Source organism: Falco biarmicus, chromosome 8 (genome assembly GCF_023638135.1).
Source record: "Falco biarmicus isolate bFalBia1 chromosome 8, bFalBia1.pri, whole genome shotgun sequence".
Taxonomy (NCBI): Eukaryota; Metazoa; Chordata; class Aves; order Falconiformes; family Falconidae; genus Falco; species Falco biarmicus.
This window is the reverse complement of record NC_079295.1, coordinates 56,190,135-56,210,480: the sequence shown is the minus strand read 5'-3', so window position 1 is coordinate 56,210,480 and position 20,346 is coordinate 56,190,135. Positions and strand designations below refer to the sequence as shown.

The 20,346-nt window shown below is 49.9% G+C and overlaps 2 protein-coding genes across 19 annotated transcripts in view; one reads left to right on the top strand and one right to left on the bottom strand.

Moving 5' to 3' along the window:
• Positions 1 to 9,969, bottom strand: part of UIMC1 (ubiquitin interaction motif containing 1) — a 39,499-nt gene extending 29,530 nt beyond the window's left edge. For 10 of the 15 annotated variants that reach the window (XM_056348226.1, XM_056348233.1, XM_056348232.1 and 7 more), the window contains exons 1-2: positions 9,412 to 9,576; positions 5,112 to 5,269 (exon numbers count right to left, since the gene is read on the bottom strand). In XM_056348226.1, the coding sequence (XP_056204201.1) occupies positions 5,112 to 5,261 (150 nt within the window). In that variant the 5' untranslated portion in view covers positions 5,262 to 5,269; positions 9,412 to 9,576. The other 5 variants (XM_056348227.1, XM_056348228.1, XM_056348229.1 and 2 more) reach the window with 5 other exon arrangements.
• A 117-nt stretch (positions 9,970 to 10,086) lies between these two features.
• Positions 10,087 to 19,841, top strand: ZNF346 (zinc finger protein 346). 4 transcript variants are annotated; one of them, XR_008823384.1, is made up of 8 exons: positions 10,087 to 10,180; positions 10,289 to 10,392; positions 10,482 to 10,577; positions 11,626 to 11,776; positions 13,305 to 13,544; positions 16,051 to 16,144; positions 17,443 to 18,443; positions 19,530 to 19,841. XR_008823384.1 is itself a non-coding variant. In XM_056348242.1 (7 exons), exons 1-7 carry the CDS (start codon positions 10,120 to 10,122, stop codon positions 17,546 to 17,548), a joined length of 852 nt encoding a protein of 283 aa, XP_056204217.1. In that variant the 5' UTR covers positions 10,087 to 10,119; the 3' UTR covers positions 17,549 to 19,841. The 4 variants fall into 4 exon arrangements, 1 of the variants encoding a protein (XP_056204217.1); XR_008823383.1 differs by having other exon boundaries at positions 19,447 to 19,841; XR_008823382.1 differs by having other exon boundaries at positions 19,442 to 19,841.
• The last annotated feature ends 505 nt before the right edge of the window (positions 19,842 to 20,346 follow it).

Below are 20,346 nucleotides of genomic sequence, written 5' to 3'. Positions count from 1 at the left end.
AGACAGGGGCAATTTAATCCTAGCAGGCCCTGTAAATCCCCAGCTCTTCTCTCCAGGCATCAATCTTCCCCTCATCACTCTTGCACTTGCCGGAAGGTCAACCCTGACACTCTCATCTGCAGCTCTCTTCCAGGACATGGATGTGATTTATGAGCACACCAAACTTTACATGGCTGCCAGTGCCTGCTCTGTGCACAGAGACACACGTTTACAGTATGCTCATCACGGGACAAGACAGGGCTCAAACACCTCTGGGGCTTTGGAGGGGAACAGTGTGCCCAGTGCCAAGCAGGCTGCCCAGTTTCACCGCACAGCTGAGTACGTGCCTTGGTTCCCCATGCTGGGTCCTGAAGAATCTCAACATTTACAACAGCGGCAGGAGTAAAATTATTGCAGGACACGTGTTGTACGAACCTCATACATTTGAGAAAGATGTTTAAATTGCTTAGCAGCATTCTACCAAACAGCCACAGTACAGCAAACCGCTGAAGCAAATCCAATTAATCCTGATGGGCCAAAATATACACACACATCTCAATTCCAAGAATTCTTAAATCTTCTTTATTTTTAAACCCAGAAAATAAAACACACCTTTTAATTAGGATTTATGGCTGTTTGTACCTCTGCTGGGAAAGAGCCTCACAGGCCCTGGAGTGCTCTGCATAAATGCAGGCATGGATGGTAGAAACAGAAGGGGCCAAGAAAATTCAGGGAAGACAACAGGCCTTGCTCCTTCTGACCCAACCTTTTAATGCTCATCTGTCTACAAGGATAATAGGAACTCAAGGGGGCACTCAACCAACTGCCTTTCTAATAAGATCACTAGTCCAAAAATAATCTTAATCAATTAAAATATTCCCAAACTGCAGCCAATACTCCTAGTTACAAGGTCATCTCCAACACACAACTTCCAGGGGAAACTAATTATTACAGCAGAGACGAGGTGGGAGCTGTGCACCTCTGCTCAGTGCCAGCCTGGATAGCATCTCCCTCTCCTTTGCCGTCAATTTAAAGCATAATGGCCAGAAGGAATCCAAATTCTCTTCCTGTGTGTCAGGCTCTGCAGTTTAATTTATGATGCTCTCTTATGAGCAATTTCACTGTCAGCATTGTACACAGATCAAGAAAAAGACAGATTTCCAAAGTTCCCTACACATTTAGTGGAAGGCAGACACTATTCTTCTTCCTTGCTTTTTTTTCACCTGCTTGGTTTCACCAGACAGCAGGAAATCAAATTCCCATTTTAAAAATGCTTTTGTACATACTTAAGAGAACCTGACTCTGCCAGCAGAAACAGATACAGCTCCACTTGCTTCTAAAAGCCCGTAAATGGAAGCCAGTAGCCAGCCTCCCACATCCTGCTCCCTTGAATCCACACCATAAACCACAGAAATCAGCTTCTACTGACTCAGGGAAGGAAAGGCAACGGAAGAATGTCTCCATAGCTAACAGTGCAGACTGCAAAGTCAAAAGGTCTGGGTAATTTTACCGCCCAACAGCAGTTGGGACCATCTAACAATAGGGCACAGCCAAACACCACACGTCCTGCATGGGAAATATGCAGCTGAAAACCAGACTAATTTATTTTTAAAAGCCAATTAGATGTTGGAAGTGCCACGTTCGGCTCTAGCCAAGGCTGCTGGTGAAATTAATATCACACCCTACTTTATTAGTCTCTGACTTCAGTTCAGAATCTGTTTCAGCTCTGCTCTGTCTTTCAGCTCATTAGAACAAACCTGCTGGAAGTGGAGACTCAAACAACAAGACACAATGGGGGCTTGTGCCAGACACGTAGTTCCTTACACACAGGAGGGAGGCCTCTGCAGAGAAAAGGGCTTTTACCAGGCTGTGAGGCACCTGGATTCAGACCAATCTGATCTCCAAGGAGCAAGTGCAGCAGAACCACGAAGCCTCCTTGAGAGCGTATTCACACTGTGTTCTCCTCTGGGAACTGGAGGCACCGGATCCCCTGGTACCACTGCAGAGCCCATGGGGACAGCAGAGTGGTGCAGCAATATTCCCACGTGGCTCTGCTTCCCTCGGATGGTCAGTAGTGTGAGGTGGGCACTGCCATCCTGGCTGTGATGCTTCCAACGCCATCCTTTCCATAGCAAGATATCCCTCAAGCCGTGCCTGGTCCCAAGGTGAGTGCCCACAGCCACAGTTGGGGAACAGGACAGGGTTGTGGCTGGGTATTCCGGCCAAAGCCCAAACACAGCTCCCTGTTTCTATCAAAACCAGTACCTAATCTGCAATACCGACACATACTGCTATTTACCCAGACTGTGACTATCTCCAAACACAGGAATACTCAGGCAAAGGCATGTTCCACACCAAACGGAAGATGGGCCATGGATGCCATGCAGAAACAGATGGCACCATCACCCTCGAGTCTTGTCTATGTCCCCCCCAAGGGCTGGCAGAGCTGATCAACCTGGCAGAAAGAGCCTATGAGACTTCATGCAAACTCTACAAGTGGAGGCAGGTACGCTCAAAGCTCCCAAAGGATCTACCCAGGAAAAATAGACCCTTTCAAAAGGTCCCAAAAAGCTGCTGAGCTGCTGTGGGATCAATTTCACTGAAGGCTGCAGATCAGTCAAATAGCTTAGCACAACTACTGGGCCTCTGGCTGTGTTCAATGTTCATGCTTGGTTAGGCATCCTGCTGGGTGACAATCACCTTTCAGACATGGCTTCAGAAAATCTTGGGGGTCAAAGAGTCTTTACCAACAGCCCGATTCAAGCAGGATGCTCATGAGACAGACCAGGAATTGCTATGCTTGGACAGAGCATTGTCGGGCACTATTTGAAATACTGTGGTTTTGTGAATGACCACCCATCCTCTGGCATGGGCAAACAATTCCCTGCAGGACTTAAACAGTCAGGGGAGACAGGAACCACTTTGCTCATTTGTCATGTCTGCATTTTTAAAAGATACAGTCCGCACAAAGAAGGTCATCTCCTCTTGTTTCCACAAAGCCAGAGAGACTGTCCTTGTTTTGTCTGACCCTTCCCAAAAAAAGAAAGGCGTTACCTGAATCCAACAATTATACACAGTAGATATCAGAAAGCCCCATATCCAGAAAACTTCCTTCTGATGCAGCATTGCAGATGTCACAGCACAGACATGAGCAAAGAAAGAAAACTTGGCAAAATAACATGGATGAGCTTGATAATCCAGCATGACTGAAAAATTCCTGGGAGAGGCAGTCTGCCAAAGATCATCAAAAGTGAGAAGCTGGAGGCTTTCCAGGTGCAGCTGCTACAAGATCTGCTGGTCTGGAAGCAGAACTAGAGACTTGTTCTATAGATACCTGCCAAGAGACTGCCAAGGAAGAAAGCCATTGAATCGATGATGCCCAAATTGTCCTTGTAGCTTTTGATTCATAAGGAACCATGTCCTAACAGATGCAAGATTAATTGAGAATGTATTGTTCTCTAAAATTGCTATTGATCGAAGCTTCCCACACCTCTTCTTGAACACATAACAAGGTCTTACTAGAGCAAGAACAACAGTTACAAGGTTCAAAATTGAAATTCAACTTGATGTACACTGAAGAGCTGAGACAGTTACAGAAGCCAGACAGTTATTTTTTTGAGATTCCAAGTAAATCACATTTTTGGGTTTGATTTTGCAGAAAACAACACGGCAAGAGACTGTGGCACTGGATCTGGAAGCTGATGACTCACAGAAAAAGACTGAACTGAATAAATCCACTCATTCAACTGACTGAACTGTTGTCACTTAAACAGAACCTAATTGGCTCTTTAACAGCCTCTCTGAGCATATCCTTTTCTGTAATATGACCGATTATGCCATCAGAATTTATTGTTTATAGACAAACTTACAGAACAGTCAGGGAGCCTAACCTTTTTATAGATGTGTTTTAAGAGACGTTTGTTTCCTCTTTTTCAGATACGTGCACATTGAGATGAATAATTGCAGACAATAACAGGTCCTGATCTTTTATGTACTGCAGCAGCTCTTATAGCTGCTGATTTCTTTTTTCCTTATAGGTTTCACAATAAAGGCCAGTGATGCAGCAGACATCTGAAGTTAACTTAGCATATTGCAGAGCTAAGGGTTTAACCCCACCGAACTATTACTGCCATATGTTCCATTTCTTTCAGGGACTTTCCCAATGGGAAAGAACTCAGACAATGTGAAGAAAAAACATCCAATATCATTTGCCCTACAGCTTCTTACTGTTTATTTCTAGTGCTTTTCCCCTCTTCACATGATAATCGCCTTATTGTACAGAAGCATGCTGCAGATGTGGGAGTGAAAGGGACTTGATTCAAGATCTACAGCTTGAGAGTGAACCAAAATGCTTTTGAAAATGGTGGAATTACAAAAAGCAGCTTAGGATCTCCAATCACCAGCAAGACAGAGTAAAGCTTTAACAGTCACACATAAAAAAATGGTTCTAATAATTTCCTCTCGTGTACCTCACTCAGTTGAGGACAGATTCTCAGGACCCTGGGTTTCCCCCAGGCGGGAGGAGCTCCTCATCCAAACACCAATGTAACAGACACAGACATTTCAATCTCTTAAGGGTAAGGTTGATGTTTGTAAGATGATGCTACAGATCTGAGCCTTTATGTCTTAGCTAGGCACATCCACACTGTGGTTCATCTTTACACCCTATGGAAGTGAGTTAAAAACTCAGGCTTCTATAATTCAGGATCAGTTTACCAGACACCAGCTGTGTCTGAGCTACTCACAAGCCTGTGTTCCGAATCATTTTCTTATCTATTTGCACATAATACAGAATCATGTTTCTAAGGTTTAGCTGGAAATCAATCAAATAAAAATTATGAAAAAAAAGATTTGTAAAGGGATTGAGGAAAGGTTACTTTTAAATTACGTTTCAAATTCAGTTCTGAGAGGATTTGGTTATCAAATCCCAGACTCATAACTCACCCTCATGAAGCACACCATTCATTTCCTAGTCAAATAGGATTTGATTCATCTCCTATGTAAGGAAAGGAACAGCACAATACCCTCTGCACAAAGCCTGACCCCAGCATGTACAGCACGGGATGCTTGGGCACTCTCCTGCGACAGCAGGGCCCTGCACAAGCTCTGGACACCACAGGCTGACCACTGACCTCTCCATCGCTGTCAGATATAACAATAAACGCATCCACAAAACTGCGCTTCTTCTTGGTATTGGCTGGGTTCCTCTTCTCTTCCTCCTCTTCCTCCCCATCCTGACCTCGAGAGTCCAGGCCCTCTGTGGGCTTCTTCTTCCTCGGCATCCTTCACTCTGGAACAGAGGGAAAGATTAAAAGCCATTTGTTTCCTTCCGATTTAAGATTTCTCCTAACAGCCATCCTTTTTTGGGTATTTTAAAGCAAAATACCCCAGGCATTAGAACCTTATTACAAAGCATGGTGGATTTAGCGTTACTGGGAGCCACACGTACTAGTCACTACTCATCTAGCTAAGAATACTTTATTATAGCTGATTGCTAAAAAGGGTTTCAGGGGAAAAGCAATGCAGACCAAAGCCACTCTGAATGCCCTTTGCTCTAAAGCATTGAGGCTTTCCTCTTAAAGCTCACGAGCAAACTCCTCCAAAGCATCACTTCACAGCAGGCGTCCCACCCTCCAACACAAACCCGAACTTCCCCTCCTCAGCTGTGGAGCACACTCCTTCACTGTCTTGGTGCAGAACAAACCAGGCTGTGGCAGCAGATCAAGCTGAAACTTGCATGCCAGAATGAGAAGCCACCACAACACAGCCATTTGTCAGCTTTTATATTCAACAAAACAAGGAGGAAAGGCATGTTCCTCAAAGGATGCTGTTTTGCTCTCAGCACAGTAGCTCAGCGGAAGGCTGCACCAGCACTACAAAAAGGTAAAATGCAGGCGATAGCAGTAGGCAGTTTGGAAACAAGACAACAGGTTTATCTCACAGCCTGGATTTCTCAATGAGCATCAGCCTTCGGAAGTCCTCTGTGCAGACATGCCTGAACCATTCGTATTAAGAAGGCACTTGACAAGCAGGGAGGAACCTGCTGAGCATTATTAGTGCAAACCTGAGTGCTCTATGAACAGCACAATTGAGGGCAGGTGCCCACACAATGCAAGCTAGTACTTCAGCATCTCCTTTCCCTGCCAGCACACAGACTGTCAGAGGGAGATGCACAGCAAGCATTAGCCACTTTGATAAAAAAGGACTCTGACAAGAGGATCAGGAAGAGATCTCAGTGAACAAGTGCAGCACAACGGCACACAGAGTTAAACCACCCCTTCCTGTCTATGTTTGCTGTTCACCAAATAACAACATTTGATGCTTCCCAAACTGTGATGTAAAAGAGCCTTACAAAAGCAGGCTGAGCATGATCAGCTCTGTTTAAGTTAGAATTAAACATGTGCAGAGCAGTTAAGCAACAAGCCCCTCGTTACACACCAGAGAATGGCAGAGCTGGAAACACAAGTCAAGTTGGCCAGATCCCAGACCAGTGTCCTTCCACAGGATCATTCTGCCTTCTTTCAAGATCACTGAAATAGCTCAAATGTGCTGCTTAGATCTAAAATAAGAGTAAGAGAAGATGCAAGAAAGACCCTACATTACCCAATATAGAGCCAAACCCTTCTCTGTAACACCACAAAATTGCAAACAGCTGCTGTGTGTAGAAACACGAAAGAGCCAGAAGTTAAAAATCCCTATCAGCGCTGAGAACAGCAGTGCACTGCTCCATCTACAGTCCGAGGCAGCAAGGTGAGGCTGAGCGGAATACATACGTTCCCTCCCTGCTATATGCAGCCTTCCAAAGCTCCCTTAGCCCCTCTGCTTCCCTTCCTCTGCAAATACATGTACACACATGCCTAGAGACAAAAGATGATTATCCCGGTGAGTCATATTTGCACCGAAGGTTTGCTGACCTCTCTGAAGACAGAATATTGTACAAATGGCACGCACAGCTCCAGAAGTGACTGCAGTCCACAAATGTTTGTCTGTTCAGGAAGGGGAAATAAAAGAAAGTGCTGCTTTTTGAAAACCACTGGCTCCTGCAAAACAAAGCTGTTCTGCTCCAGCTGGGCTGAACTCTGTGGTCTTGTTAGACTATTCCCATCATACCTTCCCCATTTTTTATCTTTTGCTCCTGACGGTCTCTTTGCCCTCTGCTCAAAGAGATGAGCCAAGCCTCACACCCAGCTGCTGAGAACCACCCCACAAAGGGTATCTGTCACCGTGGGGAACAGTCCCTTATCAGAAGAAAACCACTTACATAGATAGGCATTTTGGCAGGGCAATGAGGAGGGGAGCACTGGCGAGGCCTGCACCTCCAGTACACGAGCCTACACAGGGCCACTCTGGTTTTGGAGAGACAGCCTGTAAAGCTTTTTACCACCAAAACAAAAACAAACAGCAACAAGCAACTGCCATGCTGTCTTCTTTTCTTTAAATCCACGCTGCTATCACCAGCTCTCCTCTGACTCTGTGACACATCTTCTGCTTGATGCACTATGCTAAATAAGAGCTCACTGAGAAATATCAGCTGGAGTTATGATGAGTCACTTACCTTCAACATTTAAAGGAAAGAAAAAAAATAAAAAAATATGTAAGATATGTAACCACACAACTCCCACAACGCTTCTGAAAATGAAGGGACTGGTGGCAAAGAAAAATCTCTGTAAATGTAACTAAGGGAACAAGACAAGTAAGAGATCGCTCATAGCTGTGCTAGTCTGAGGCTATGAGTAGGAGAGCAGTAATGGCTTTTATTAGACAAGCTGGTATAACTGAAGGAAGAAAACACGCATCACAGCACGTGTTTTACCTACTCCTCGGGTACGGAAGTTAAGCACAGAAGCTATATTTTCCTTTTAGCACTCTTAGAAAGGACAGTTGCCAATACCTGAGATGGCAATACCTGCCTTCATGCTCAGCAAAAAAGGCCAAAGTCTGAATTATCCAAAACTATCTTTGCAGTTTGGCTCACAGACTTGTTTTCCAGTTGTCCAGGTTTTTTTCCAACTCTGAATTTAAGAGAATTTATTTGTAAATGCTCTTGACAGCAAAGGTGACCTCCTGACAAGGGACTCACACATGCCACGCTTCTCCAGTCACATTTTTAGGGATATCCTTGAAGATCCCCAACTTGTGATTATTTGTCATTTTCCCTCTCATCTATCATTTTGATGAATCAGAAAGCAATTACCGACAGAATAATTCTAAATCTTGACACTGCAGCTACAGACCTGCCAAGCTGTGACAGCTTGAAAAATGCTTGAAAATGAAGCCAAAAATGAATGACTCTCATCCCCGGATGAGTTTCTGAGCCATTTGAGACACAGGCTGTCGCTTTGTAAACAACTCCCCCCACCTCAGGAAGAAGAGGCACGACGCTCCCCGGCAGCATCGCGAAGTGGCTCCATGTTCAGGCAGGTCAGCACTGCACACCTCCCTGGAAATATCATCCCTGGACCTCCAGCTCGACCCAGCACACAGGGCCCAGCTGATGCTCTGCGCCAGCAGGACATGAGGGCTCACGATGCCCCGGGGAGAGAGGAACTGTTTACAGGATTTATCCGTTGATGGAGCTGGCTCTTCACAAGAAGGGACACGGGGACCACAGAGGCCACACATGCCCAAGCGCTGCGCATCTGTAAATGCCGCTGAGTTCCGCAGGAGATGCCAACTCCTCACCTGCCCTCTAGACCAACCCAAGCAAGTCCAACACACAGCACCTCTCCCTCCCCAGCACCCACCTGAGACCCTCCTGACCCCCTGCCAGGGCCCTGCAGCCACACCGACCAGGCCGCCCCCCTGCCAGGGCCCTGCAGCCACACGGACCAGGCCGGGGTCAAAGAGCTACTCCACAAGCACCACCCTGGGTGAAGCACAGGGGTTCCCAGGCGGGACAGGGGTGAGCTCAGGAAGAAGGGGATCAGCCCCAGGAGGGGTTAAGCGAGGGGGGGGGGGAAGCATGCTGGGGCTGCCCCAGGAGAAGGGGAGGGAGCCAGACCCAGCAGGGGGAACAGGAGGGGCAGCAGCTGGCCCCGGGCCCGACCGGGAGTGCCTCAGGGGGTGAGGCCAGGGCAGAGCTCTGGGGTTGGTTTTGGGGTAGCCTCCCCAGGGGACAGCCCCGGGAGCGGAGTTGCAGGGTGCCCCCTGGGCAAGGGGCACAGCGCCGGGGTCCCCTCCAGGGCAAGAAACTGGGGCACAGCCCTTGAGGGGGAAGGGGCACCCAGGGGACAAGGGGCCGCTAGGCGCCCCGTGGGGTTCAGCCCTGGAGCGGCCTCAGGGGTCGGTCCCGGGCTCTGCCCATGGAGGACCGACGGCCCCGGGCAGGGGGATGCGGCGGCCGGGGCCAGGAGCCCCGCGGCGGCCGGGGGCGAGCCCCGGGGCGGCGGGCCCGGCGCGGTGCGGCAGGCCCCGCAAGGCACAGGTACTCACCGGGCCCGGGCCTCCCACGGGCCGGCGCCGCGCACCCCGCCGGGCCGCCCCGTTGCGCGGCCACAGGCGGCGGCGCCGCTGCCTCCCCACCGGGCCGCCCCGCCGCGACGGCCCCGGTCGGCGGGTCTCTCACCGCACTCAAGTTGGCGGCGGAGGCCTCATTGCCCTCACCCAAGATGGCGGCGGCAGCTTCGCGGCGCGTCACGCGGCCGTCGACGCGCTGAAGCGGGAGGCGCCATGTCGCGGGCGGGCCCGGCATGGAGTGGCCTGTGCGCCCCGGCGCCTCGTCCTGAAGCGCAGCCGGAGGCGCTGGCGCAGTTTTCTCGGCCCGGTGCCGGGCGCTGCAGGAGGAGCAGCGGGCGCCGGTTCCCTATGAGGAGGTTAGCACGGAGAGGGAAGGGGGGCACCATCAGCCCCCTACCTGCGAAGCGTCCGCGTCTCAAAAGTTACCCCTGCGCTTAACACCGCCTCCGCAGCACCCACTGTGCCGCTCAAACGCCCACAAAGACGGCGGACGGCGGCCCGCACCTCCCTGCCCACAACCGACATGGCCGCCGCCGCCTCCCTTCGCGGGCAACGCGAGGACGCGCACCACTCTCGCGGGAGTCCGCCCCGCCTTTGCTAGGGGCGGGGGCTCGGGGGCGCGCGCGGACGGTTCTCGCGAGAGCGGCGGTGCGGGCGGAGGGGGGGGCGGGGCTGGCGGCGGCGATGGCGGACGGGGCGGGTAGCAACGGGGACGCCGCGGGGCTGCCGGTGGGCAAAGAGGCAGGTGAGGCGGCGGGCAGCGGGGGGGAGGGGGGCGGCCGGACGGGGCGGGCAGGGCCGCTAACGCCGCTAACGCCCCGGTTGTGCCCCCCCCCCTCCCCCCGCCCTGCAGTGGACCGGCTGATCCGGGAGAACGGGCACATCTTCACGGAGGCCCAGTGCAAGGTGTGCAGCGCCCTGCTCATCTCCGAGTCCCAGAGGCTGGCCCACTACCAGGTAGGGAGCGGGGAGCCGCCGCCGCCCGCCGCCGGGCGCCGCGGGGTGCTGAGCGGCGGGGCGGGCGGGTTTCTCTCTGCTTTCTCCAGAGCAAGAAGCACGCCAACAAGGTGCGGCGGTACCTGTCCATCCACGGCGCCGAGGAGCTCGCCCACGGGAAGAAGATGCGGCTGGACGCCAAGCAGGTGAGGGGAGGCCATGGAGCCCTTTGGGGCCTAAACACCGTCGAGCGGGACCAGGCGGTTGCATGGCCTGGGCACCTGCATTGAATAATCGAAGAAGACCCTCTTGAAGATGCTCTCGGAAGGGGCACGGTGGGAGCTGAAGGTGAGAGCTTGGTGCCAGCTGTGCCACCAGGCCTTGTCTCGGCAAGCACGGTGCCTGCTGCCCTTCCCATTCAAACAGCCTCTGTGAGTATGGCTTCCCTGTTTAAACAAACACACATTGCCATTTAGTGATAGTCTTGCTTGAAAGGACAGGGAGAAGTGAACAGGAGCAGCAGCTTGTCAGGAGTATCATTGCCTGACCTTTCCCGTCACAGAAAGCACATAGGGTTGACCATCTACTGGTATTCTCTTTCCAGAGTGATCCTTTTTTTACTTATTCAGGTTTCTTCGGCCAGTAGCTGGAGCCTGTTGGTCAGTAAAGGCACCATGTTCCACTCGGCCATCTGTCTGCCCCATGACTCATTTGGGAAACAGATTCTACTCTTATGATTCCTTCAGCTTTAATCCCTAACGCTCCAGCATTTGCAGCGGGGAGGTGGGGGATAAAGGCAGATGCCTTCGCACATAGTGTTAGGCTTAGAAATGACTGCTGCTGCCTGCTCCACTGGGATTGTGTTGCAGATGACTGAGCTGATAGCGATGTTTATGTTGCTCATTTCACACCTTGCAGAGTAAAAGGCTGCCTGTTCCAATTCTGACAGCCACACACTTAACCTTGTCCTTAATTCATACTGACCAGGGCTGCCCCTCTGCCTGGAGTGGCTCAGTAATGGGTTAAAAAAAAGTAATCTGGTGCAAGAACGCTCTCCAGTGAGGGAGAGGATGAATGCTGCATCATGAAAGTCTTACTCAGTCACACTTCTTCAATCTAATGCCCTAATGTCTCTAATTACCTCGTTTTCTTCGTCCCCCAAACCTTGGTGTTTCTTCTTGTAATACAAAGGTTGGATGAGGTGACCTGCAGACATCCCTCCCAACCTCAGCTACTGTGATTCTGTATGCACAGGACAGCAAGCAGGAAGGCAGCAATGGGGAAGACAGGAACAAGTGTTGTCCCATCTGCAACATGACCTTTTCCTCTCCGGCTGTGGCAACATCTCACTACTTGGGCAAGACTCATGCCAAGAACATGAAGCAGCAGTCCCCCAAAGTGGAAGGTATGACTGCAGCACCTTCGTGTTGTACCAAGGGGCTGTTCAAGCAATGAAAAAGTTGAGAGGTTCATTGGACCCCAAGTGTAAGCTCTTGCATGTGCATATTCTGTGAAACAGAGTAAGCCAGCAGCGTACGTCCAGAGACATGGCCTCTCTTAGCAGCCTGCTTGGTGGACTGGCATTGGGAAAAAGTGGCATGGTTTTTTTGTTTTGCTTGTTAAGGAGAAATGCAACTTGCAGCGGCATTGTACCCATCCCTGCATGCAGGGACTGGAAGAGTGCCGCTCTTCAGGATTTTAAGCTGTAGAAACGCCCATCACAAGATACAATGCTCAGCTTACAGGGAGTGAAGTGACTGGTGAAACTCCAATACAGCAAATTTGTCAGGGCTGCTCAACTACAAAAATGCAGCCTCTGAGTTTCAGGGAGTTGTGAGCTGCAGATAGCTGGGGCCTGGCAGAGTATAGCTGGGAAGCATCAGTATGTGCTTGTGCAGACCTTGTGCTTTTTCCATGGCACCTGTCGTTGAGTGCTCTCATGATGGGATACAGTCCAGGCAGACCTTAGGTCTGACCCGGTGTGGCTGCCTGTGTGTCCCATCCGTTTGTGAGCAGATGGAAAGGCCTGGTGGGTGGGGAAGGAGAGCCTGGGGTGCCATGGCCAGTCAGGACAGAGGGAAAGCGCAGCCTTTGCATGCACCTAAGGGTGGTAGCTTGTGCTAGCTCCGAGCTGGGATCTTCCAAGCAGAAAGTGTCTGTCCCAGGGTGCCTTTGCTAGGTTGTGTGCACACAGGGAAGCCACCTCCGGGGTCAGAGTGACCCATGGGATGTTTTTGTTTTCAAAGCCCTTGCTTTTGGGTGTGAGAGGAGCCTTCAGGAAAGGGTGGATGTACATATGAGCAGTCTGATGTGTACCTTCTGTTTCAGCATGAGAGGAGCTCTCTGGTCATTAGAAGGTTCCTTCCTTGCTCTGGTCTTTCGTACCCCATAATGAGAGTGTGCAGGTTTCTCCATCAGACAGGAGAGCCGTTTCTCTGTGTGGATTCACTGCGTCAGACCTAGTCCTGTTCATGCTATTTCTCAGGCAGGGCTCCTCATGACTTCGATTCAGGATCATGTCCTGCACCTGCACAGTGTTTCCAGAAACCTACCCTCCTTTGCTGACATGGGCTTGTACCCGTGTTTTATCTGGGTGATGACAGTAGTAGGTGGAAGCTCATTCATGTCCAGTGTTTCTTGAATACGGCCATGCTTATGTTAAGGAGAAACATGCAAATCTGTTGGGTTTTTTTAACTCTGAAAGTTTTTCTGGCCTATTCTGACTTATCTTACCGCATGCCTTTCAATTCTGCAGTGTTAAGGGAAGAGGTAGGAGCAATGTGAATTTATCTAGATGTCTAATGTTCTTTGTATAGGTTTTGAGTGTTAGGTGTAGTGGGTTATTTTTTTTAATGCAGGTTTTGGGGAAATAAAGTGACTGTTTTTTACCTCTGAGTTCTGTGACTGACCAAGACCTTGAATTCACCCTACAGAAGCAGTGCCCTCACAGAAGCATACTGCTACCCTCCCCACCTCTACTGTGTCTTCTAACGAAGAGAACAAGGACATTACTGACCCAGACAAGTTCTGTAGCCTCTGCCATGCCACTTTCAACAACCCCCTTATGGCAAAACAACATTATGTAGGCAAGAAGCACAGAAAGCAAGAGACCAAACACAAGCTGATGGCACACTATGGCCGAACCCCTGATGCACCAGCATCGTCCTTCATGGGTGAGTTCTCAGCAGGCAGGCTAATAAATAGCAGGGTGGGAGAGCAACAGTATGTGTCTGACAAGTCCATGCAGAGGGGGCAGGGGAGAATTTCTTGTGATGAGGATCTTGATTATACACAGTAAGATTGATTCGGTCAATGTTATAACCCCCTGGCAGTAAGAGGGGTTTCAGGCAGTGACTGCTCATGATGGTCTTAGGGTTGTGTTTGCAATGTTGTCCAATCAGGAGCATGTCCTTTTTATTCTCAGTGTGGATGATCTAGGGATTTTGGCCGGTACTGTTTCTAGCTGGGTGATTACATCCAAAATGGAAAGATAAAAGTTACATTTGATGCTTAAAAAACATCTTTGGAGGAGAGTAGCCAAAGATGGAAGAAATAGGTTTTAACTACACCTGCTGCTTCAAAGCACATGAAAGCCAGAGAGATTTCTCCCTGAATGCCTTTTTGCTTCTGTGTGGGCACTTCCATCTGATGAACTAATGCAACTCTCTCTGGAGCAAGCAGGAATGTGGAAGAAGAAAAAAAAAGCGCTATTAAGGAGGAACTTTAGGCAGACAGTTAAAACTCATTTGGCTTATGATCTGCTGCTTGTAAGCCCTTCTGCATGATGAGAGCCCTTGGAGCCCAGTGCAAGCATTAAGAGTTCATGGTAGACTCCCTTGTTCCTCCCAGCAGCCCCCTGTTGGACCAGGAAGTCTAGTACCTACTGGATGCTTGAGGTAAATAATAAGCAGGCAAATCATCTTAAAATCTTCTTCAAGGGCTTCTTTCTGTGTCATAAAAACCCACACAAGCAGAAGATTAATTATTCTCATTCTTTGCAGGCCACCTTTAGATACCGGTAGCACTTAGGAGAAACGAGGCTCAATTATCTAAGTAATATTCTCTCCCACATTGCATAGTCGCGTGGGAGATGGAAAAGGTGCTTGGTATCTAGTGTTACCCATCTGCTCTTTACCTAATTAGTGGGGTCTGATGAATGGTTCCACTTCACTGTGACTCAGGCCCTGACAGTGGCAGAAGCCCCAGCCCAGGCAGGCTGGGTAGGTGGACAGTGCCCTTTCCTGTATGAGTGATGTCTCCCGTGAAGTGCTGGCAGAACCAGAGTACCTAAAGACACATCTTCATGGCACTTCAGCTGTTCAGGCGAGGTTCCAGAGCCTGGGCTGTAGTCCGATTGCTTAGATATGACGGGCTGCAGTCAGGGATGCTTTCTCCTGCTCTCTTTGCCCATTTTTATGTGCTAACAGCCATGCCTGTCCCTAAACTTTTCTCTGCTGGGATCTGGCTGGCAGCAGGTAAAGATGTGTTTTTTGCAGTGCAACACTGAGGTGCTTGTGTGCTTGAAGTTCCTCTAGAAACCACCCAGCTGGAATGCAGGAGCGCGGTTTAAACAACTTTGCATACACACCTGTTTGCTGGATTTGCAACAGAGAGATCTTGACCTTGACTGTGCAGGGAGGCAGACCTGAGGGCTGTGGCAGCTCCTCTGGCCTCTCCCACCCAGGTCCAGCTCTGTTTCGAGAGTTGAATGTCCCACTAGAATCTGAAGTCTCTGAGGTGTAGTACCTGGGTGGGGAAATGTCTGCTACATCACATGTTGTGCTTCTCGCTCAGTGATTATGCTGCTCTGCACCCCTCGGGTGAGTCTCCCCTTTCACCTTAAGGAAATATTTTCTTTGTGAGACTCGCCGGCAGAGCCCTTCCCCAGCAAGTCAAAATTCAGGAGCACTTAATATCTTGAGGACAACTGCCAGGATTTTCCCCTGTTAGAGACTCCTGTGCTGAGCTGTGCTGCCCTGCTTGCTGCTCGCCTTCCTGGTATCTGTGACCTCCCGAACTTTCATTCCAGCTGGAGTTGTCATGTTACACAAAACCATTGATCTGTCTAGTACAGCTATTGTTGGAAACCTTTTTTTTTTTTTTTTTTTGGCAGTTAACTGATACACAGACTGTAACCAAACTGCTTGAGGATAGAGCTTAATATTCTCAGTTGGCACCTCAGCAAGGCTTAGCAGAATGAGCAGAATGCTGTGTTGTGGAACTGGACATTGCATGTAATCTCCTCTGGCTAGTCTTTTTTATTGAAACCTTACAAATTAGGTATCTCCCTCATTTTCTGTTACGAGATGTATACATCAGGAGACGTGGGAATTTGGGAGAGAAGTGGAGTTGCAGAGGCAGTATAGCGTGAGGTTTGGTGTCCTAATGCTGACACTCCTACTGTGTCTGATACTGTGAACTGTTTATAGGAAATGTGTCTTTGTTTTTATAGATGAGCAAACCAGGAAAGCTTTTCATAGTGATTCCCTTCCAGTGACTGACTGATACCTGGTGGGGTAGTGGGATTCTGTGATCTCCCCCTGCTCAGGCTATTGACTTGGTATTTGTCTGTCTTTAGCAGTTTTTTAACACATCCAATGATTGATTATCTCACTTGTTTCTAACTCAGGCACCAAGTTGTTGGCTAGCTGTCTGTGCTAACATTGATGTCTGTTTCAGCTGGGAAGGGGTACCCCTGCAGCACATGTAACATAGTACTGAACTCCATAGAGCAGTACCAAGCTCACATCAGTGGCTTCAAACACAAGAATCAGTAAGTAACGTTCTTGTCTAAGCATGTTCCCAGCCTCGCTGTTCAAATCGATGGCTTAAATAAAACTTGAAATGTAGTTTTCGATGCATATTTCCAGCTCCCTTGCAAGCAGAACAAGAGGGTTTGTGCAAGCTTGCTCTGTTTATCCCGAAGGTGGTTCACTTCGGCAGCTCCCTCTGCACACAGCTCTGGGATGCTGCTGAAGTACAAGTGCCCTGCAGTTGCTTTTGGTTCGTGATGTGGACCTTTGCAGTGAGGGCGTCCAGCATTGAGCTGGTTTCTCTTAACAACTGAGACTTTAATTTAATTAAAGGCTGGCTCAGTGGAGATCTGCTTGTCATTCTAATCTCTTTTGGGATTGCTTGTCTTAAAATTTGACATGTAGTTAGCATGCTCCAGAAACCTAGGCTATATTCCTGAACTTGCTCTCACAGCTGGCAAGTTAAATAATGGCATCCCCAGCACATGTGATCAATCTGAAAAAAATTAGGCTGCCAGATGATTAACACAAAAAAATACTTATTCTGGACACTGTGAAAGTTCAGATCTCTAATTTCAAAGCCTTCACTAAAAGAGGCTCAGTAATGATCATGGGTTGACTAGAGGGCTGCTTAGAAGAAACAGGTATCGGAAAACCCTACCTGAAGCAAGGACAGACTCTTAGCCAAATTTCCCAGAGAGGACAGGAGGAAAACTGGGATCTCTTGTTGCCCATCTGTGGAGTAACAGCCCCATGGTCCCTTGGCTCTCTGGAGTACTTGATCGGAATACACGTGCTCCATCTGTCACCCCAGGAACATTGCAGCTCTTGAGCAGCACAGCTGGCTCAGTGAATAGCAAGTGTCCCATTCTAGATAGATAACATTGAGGATGTTCCAAACACACATGCGTAAATGTTCCCTTTAAGGACATGGACATTGTCCAAGTTTTTTCAGCCACACAACTCCCTTTCAGAAAGCTGCTTCTGGATTCAGTCACCGAGTCCTGTTCCAGGCCAGCTTCTGCAGTCTGAAGAGAGGCAAGATACTTGCTATGTAATGGAAGCTCTTTAACAGTCCTTGAGCTGTGCAATTCTTGAGCTAATTCTACCATGCTAAGGTGTCTGTTTACACACAGGCATGGAAGGCAAGGATGCACTTGGAAGCTTTTCTGGCAAGTTGTTGACTTGGCTGCAGTAGGCTGTTGCTCCACTGGCAGCCGTGCCTGCTGAGCAGTGATTGCAGCTGGCAGATTTCAGAGCACTTCTGACATTGTTTCCTTTTTTTCCTTCTCTTCCTCTTGTTCCCTTCAATATCCAGGATGCCAGGAGCAGTGCCAGTTGTTGGACCGTTCCCGCCACAGCAGTACGTCCGGGAAGAGTCAACTGCCCCAGGAGGCTACAGTTATTTCAGCCAAGACTTCTAGAGCAAGTTGCAGCACTGTTCTTGGAGTTGTTGGTGGCCCAAGAACACACATCCTTTGCCAGCCCACAATGGTTTCATTATCCCTCTGGATAAGCAAAGCCCTACCCTCCTGTATGCACCCGTTGAGCAGAACGGGGACTGAATCTGTCAGAAAAAGGATCCAGCTGGAAGAGACTTGCTAGACAGCAAATACTTCACTCCCTTAGAGTAGTTTTCATTGTGTAATTGCTTCCTGTGAAGGTGGGTGCGGTGTGAGAGGAATTGTGTATCTGGTATAAGGAGGGTTTGGCAACAGGCTGGTAGTGGCCACCTCCTCCCTCACCAGAGCAAATAATGGATTCCTGCACCTGGAGGGCCAGCGTCCCGTGCTCAGAGGTAGCTTTTGCTGGAGGAGAGCTCCTAGACCATAGAGTGCAATGCTTATGCAGCGTGGATGGGACACAGTGCAGGTTGCCTGGCTTTGTACAGGCCTAAAATAGGAAGTACCCAGCATAGCATCTCTTTCCATGCCTCCTCCAGTCAGGTTTGTGTGCAGAATTTCATGAGCCACTGATTACCATCAGAGCCTTTCGCAGTACCGCAGCTACTGGTTCTGGAGCTGGGTTGTTTGGGTCTGTCTGACAAGTAGTTACAACTTGCGGTGTGCAAACTGCTGCTGGTGGGAGTGGAGAGCTGCAAGAGGGGTTAGCACTCCTGGCTTTCCTCAGCCCTCTGCTCTGAGGATTTCCACGTGGAAGGAAGTAACTGTTTAGCCTGGTTTCCTATGGAAACAGGTGTATGTGATCATTCACCATGTGTGTCTTTACCCCCTATGATTTAAACCAATCTCAGCCAAACTTGGCAGCGGTGGAGATCTCCAAGATATGAATGCAATCAGCAGAGGAAGGTGGAGCAGGGTGAGTTCATCTCTAATTCTCTCGGGGTCTGCATGGAATTGCAGCGTTTTCCCTACTGCCACCAAAATACTCTGGGGAAGGAGAATTTTAAGGGAAAAGAGAGAGAATAAATCTAGATGCAGCAGAAAACTGTAGTGTAAGTTGGTCAAATCTTTAGGTGACTGGAAAGCTACAAAACCCTTGGAAACCTGCCTTCATTAGTTCTTCATTAGACACTACTTGCCCAGCCCCTCTCTTCAAAGTTCTTACACATTTGTACCATCCTGGAAAAGGATGTTCTGTATTTCAAACCTGGAAATTAAGACTGATGGTCTCTTCATGGTGCTAATGTACTAGATCTGTTAGAAAAGGCCCCAGAAGGAAGGGCAGGCATCTGAGACTGCTCTGTGTGTTGGACAAGCTCTTTAGATGCTTTGCCTGAAGCTAAGGCATTGCCCGTTCTCTGCTAGCCCACCGCCAGAGCCATGTGCGTTGGGCTGGCCTCATGTTCAGTGCCAGTGCTCTGAGTCAGGCGCCCCGTGGCTTTGTCCCGGCATCAGTGCCTCCGTGGAGCTGAGGCTTTGCTAGTCTGTGGCAAATGTCCTGCTTTTTCTTCCACGGGGCAGAAGGCTGCGGATGTGGCCCCCCTGAGGACTCCCCTGGGCGGTGGGGCTGGCAGGAGCACGGGTGAGGGCTGCAGGCACGCTGCACTGCCAGGGTGGGCTGAGTCAAGCCGCTGCCTCCTGTTGTGCAGCCCCAGCAGCTGCTGGAGGGTGCTGTGGGGCCCTTGGCTCCCAGCGATGTGTGCCAGGGGAGCAGCTGACGCCTTCGCAGGGCTGAAAGCCATGCTGTAGAGGCACTTCCAAAATCCAGCGTGCACGCTGGTCAGGTTAAGCAAGGAGAGAGGGAGTTGGTTGCTAATCCTGGTGCTTGGAGTGAGTGCCTTCCCTTCCCCACTCCAGGCTGTGCATGAGCTTTGTTTTTCTTCACCCTGCACATAATCTGCCATCTTCCCGTAGGACAGGCTCCTGCTGGTCTGGGTTCGCCTTCCTAATGTTTTCCAGTCTTGCTCCACTGCTGAGGTCTGACCTTAGTCTCCTGCTACAGAGGGAGTCCTTTTAAACCTTGCGAGCTGATCAATGAGCAGAAAACCGCGATGAAGGAAGTATTGTGCGCCTGATAGCCCTGGATGGCCTCCAACTCCGATCTCTGCTGCTTAGCTCTCACCCTGTTGTACCAGGGCAGGTGCCCGCTAGATGTGCTACGCGTCAACACCAAGAGGGATCCATTTCCAGCACTGCCCAGTCCAGTGTGTCACTCCTGTCTGTGTACTGAGAGTTTTGCCTTCCCCTGTACACAGTGTTTATGTATCTGCTGTTTCCCTAAGGTGAAGCTCTCCAAATAGAGTGTTTATTACTAGTTTTGGGTGCTGTCTCTCTGCTAGAGCACTTCCTGGGATTTTGCCATGCTTCAAAGCAAAGCAAAGGATGCAGACACCTCTGAAATATTTGGAAGGGGTAGGAGGTTTGTGTTCCCATCTGCCCTCCTCGAGGCCGTGCTGTCATCCCATGGCACCCTGAGGTCCAGACAAAGCGGGTAAGTGCTTTCCTCTGCTCTGGCAAGTCAGCGAGGCCTTGGGCACGCCACAGTCACCAAGGGCAAGACAGGACAGTCTGGGCTGGGAGGCTGCTGGCACTTCTGCAAGGTGCCAAAAACATCCGTGACTGCCGCAAGACGCCAGGCTGTTCCCTGGCACTGCCGTGGTGGCACAGGAGCAGCGTGATGGCTGCTGCTGTCTGTCCGAGGGCAGCTCACTCGCTGGGGCAGGCTCGGGTGCTTATGTCTGGCTGTCCTGCTCCTCCACGGGCAGGGCTGTGGCAGAGCACAGGGGATGGGTGTCCCTGGGTGCGGTGCTGGGCCTTGT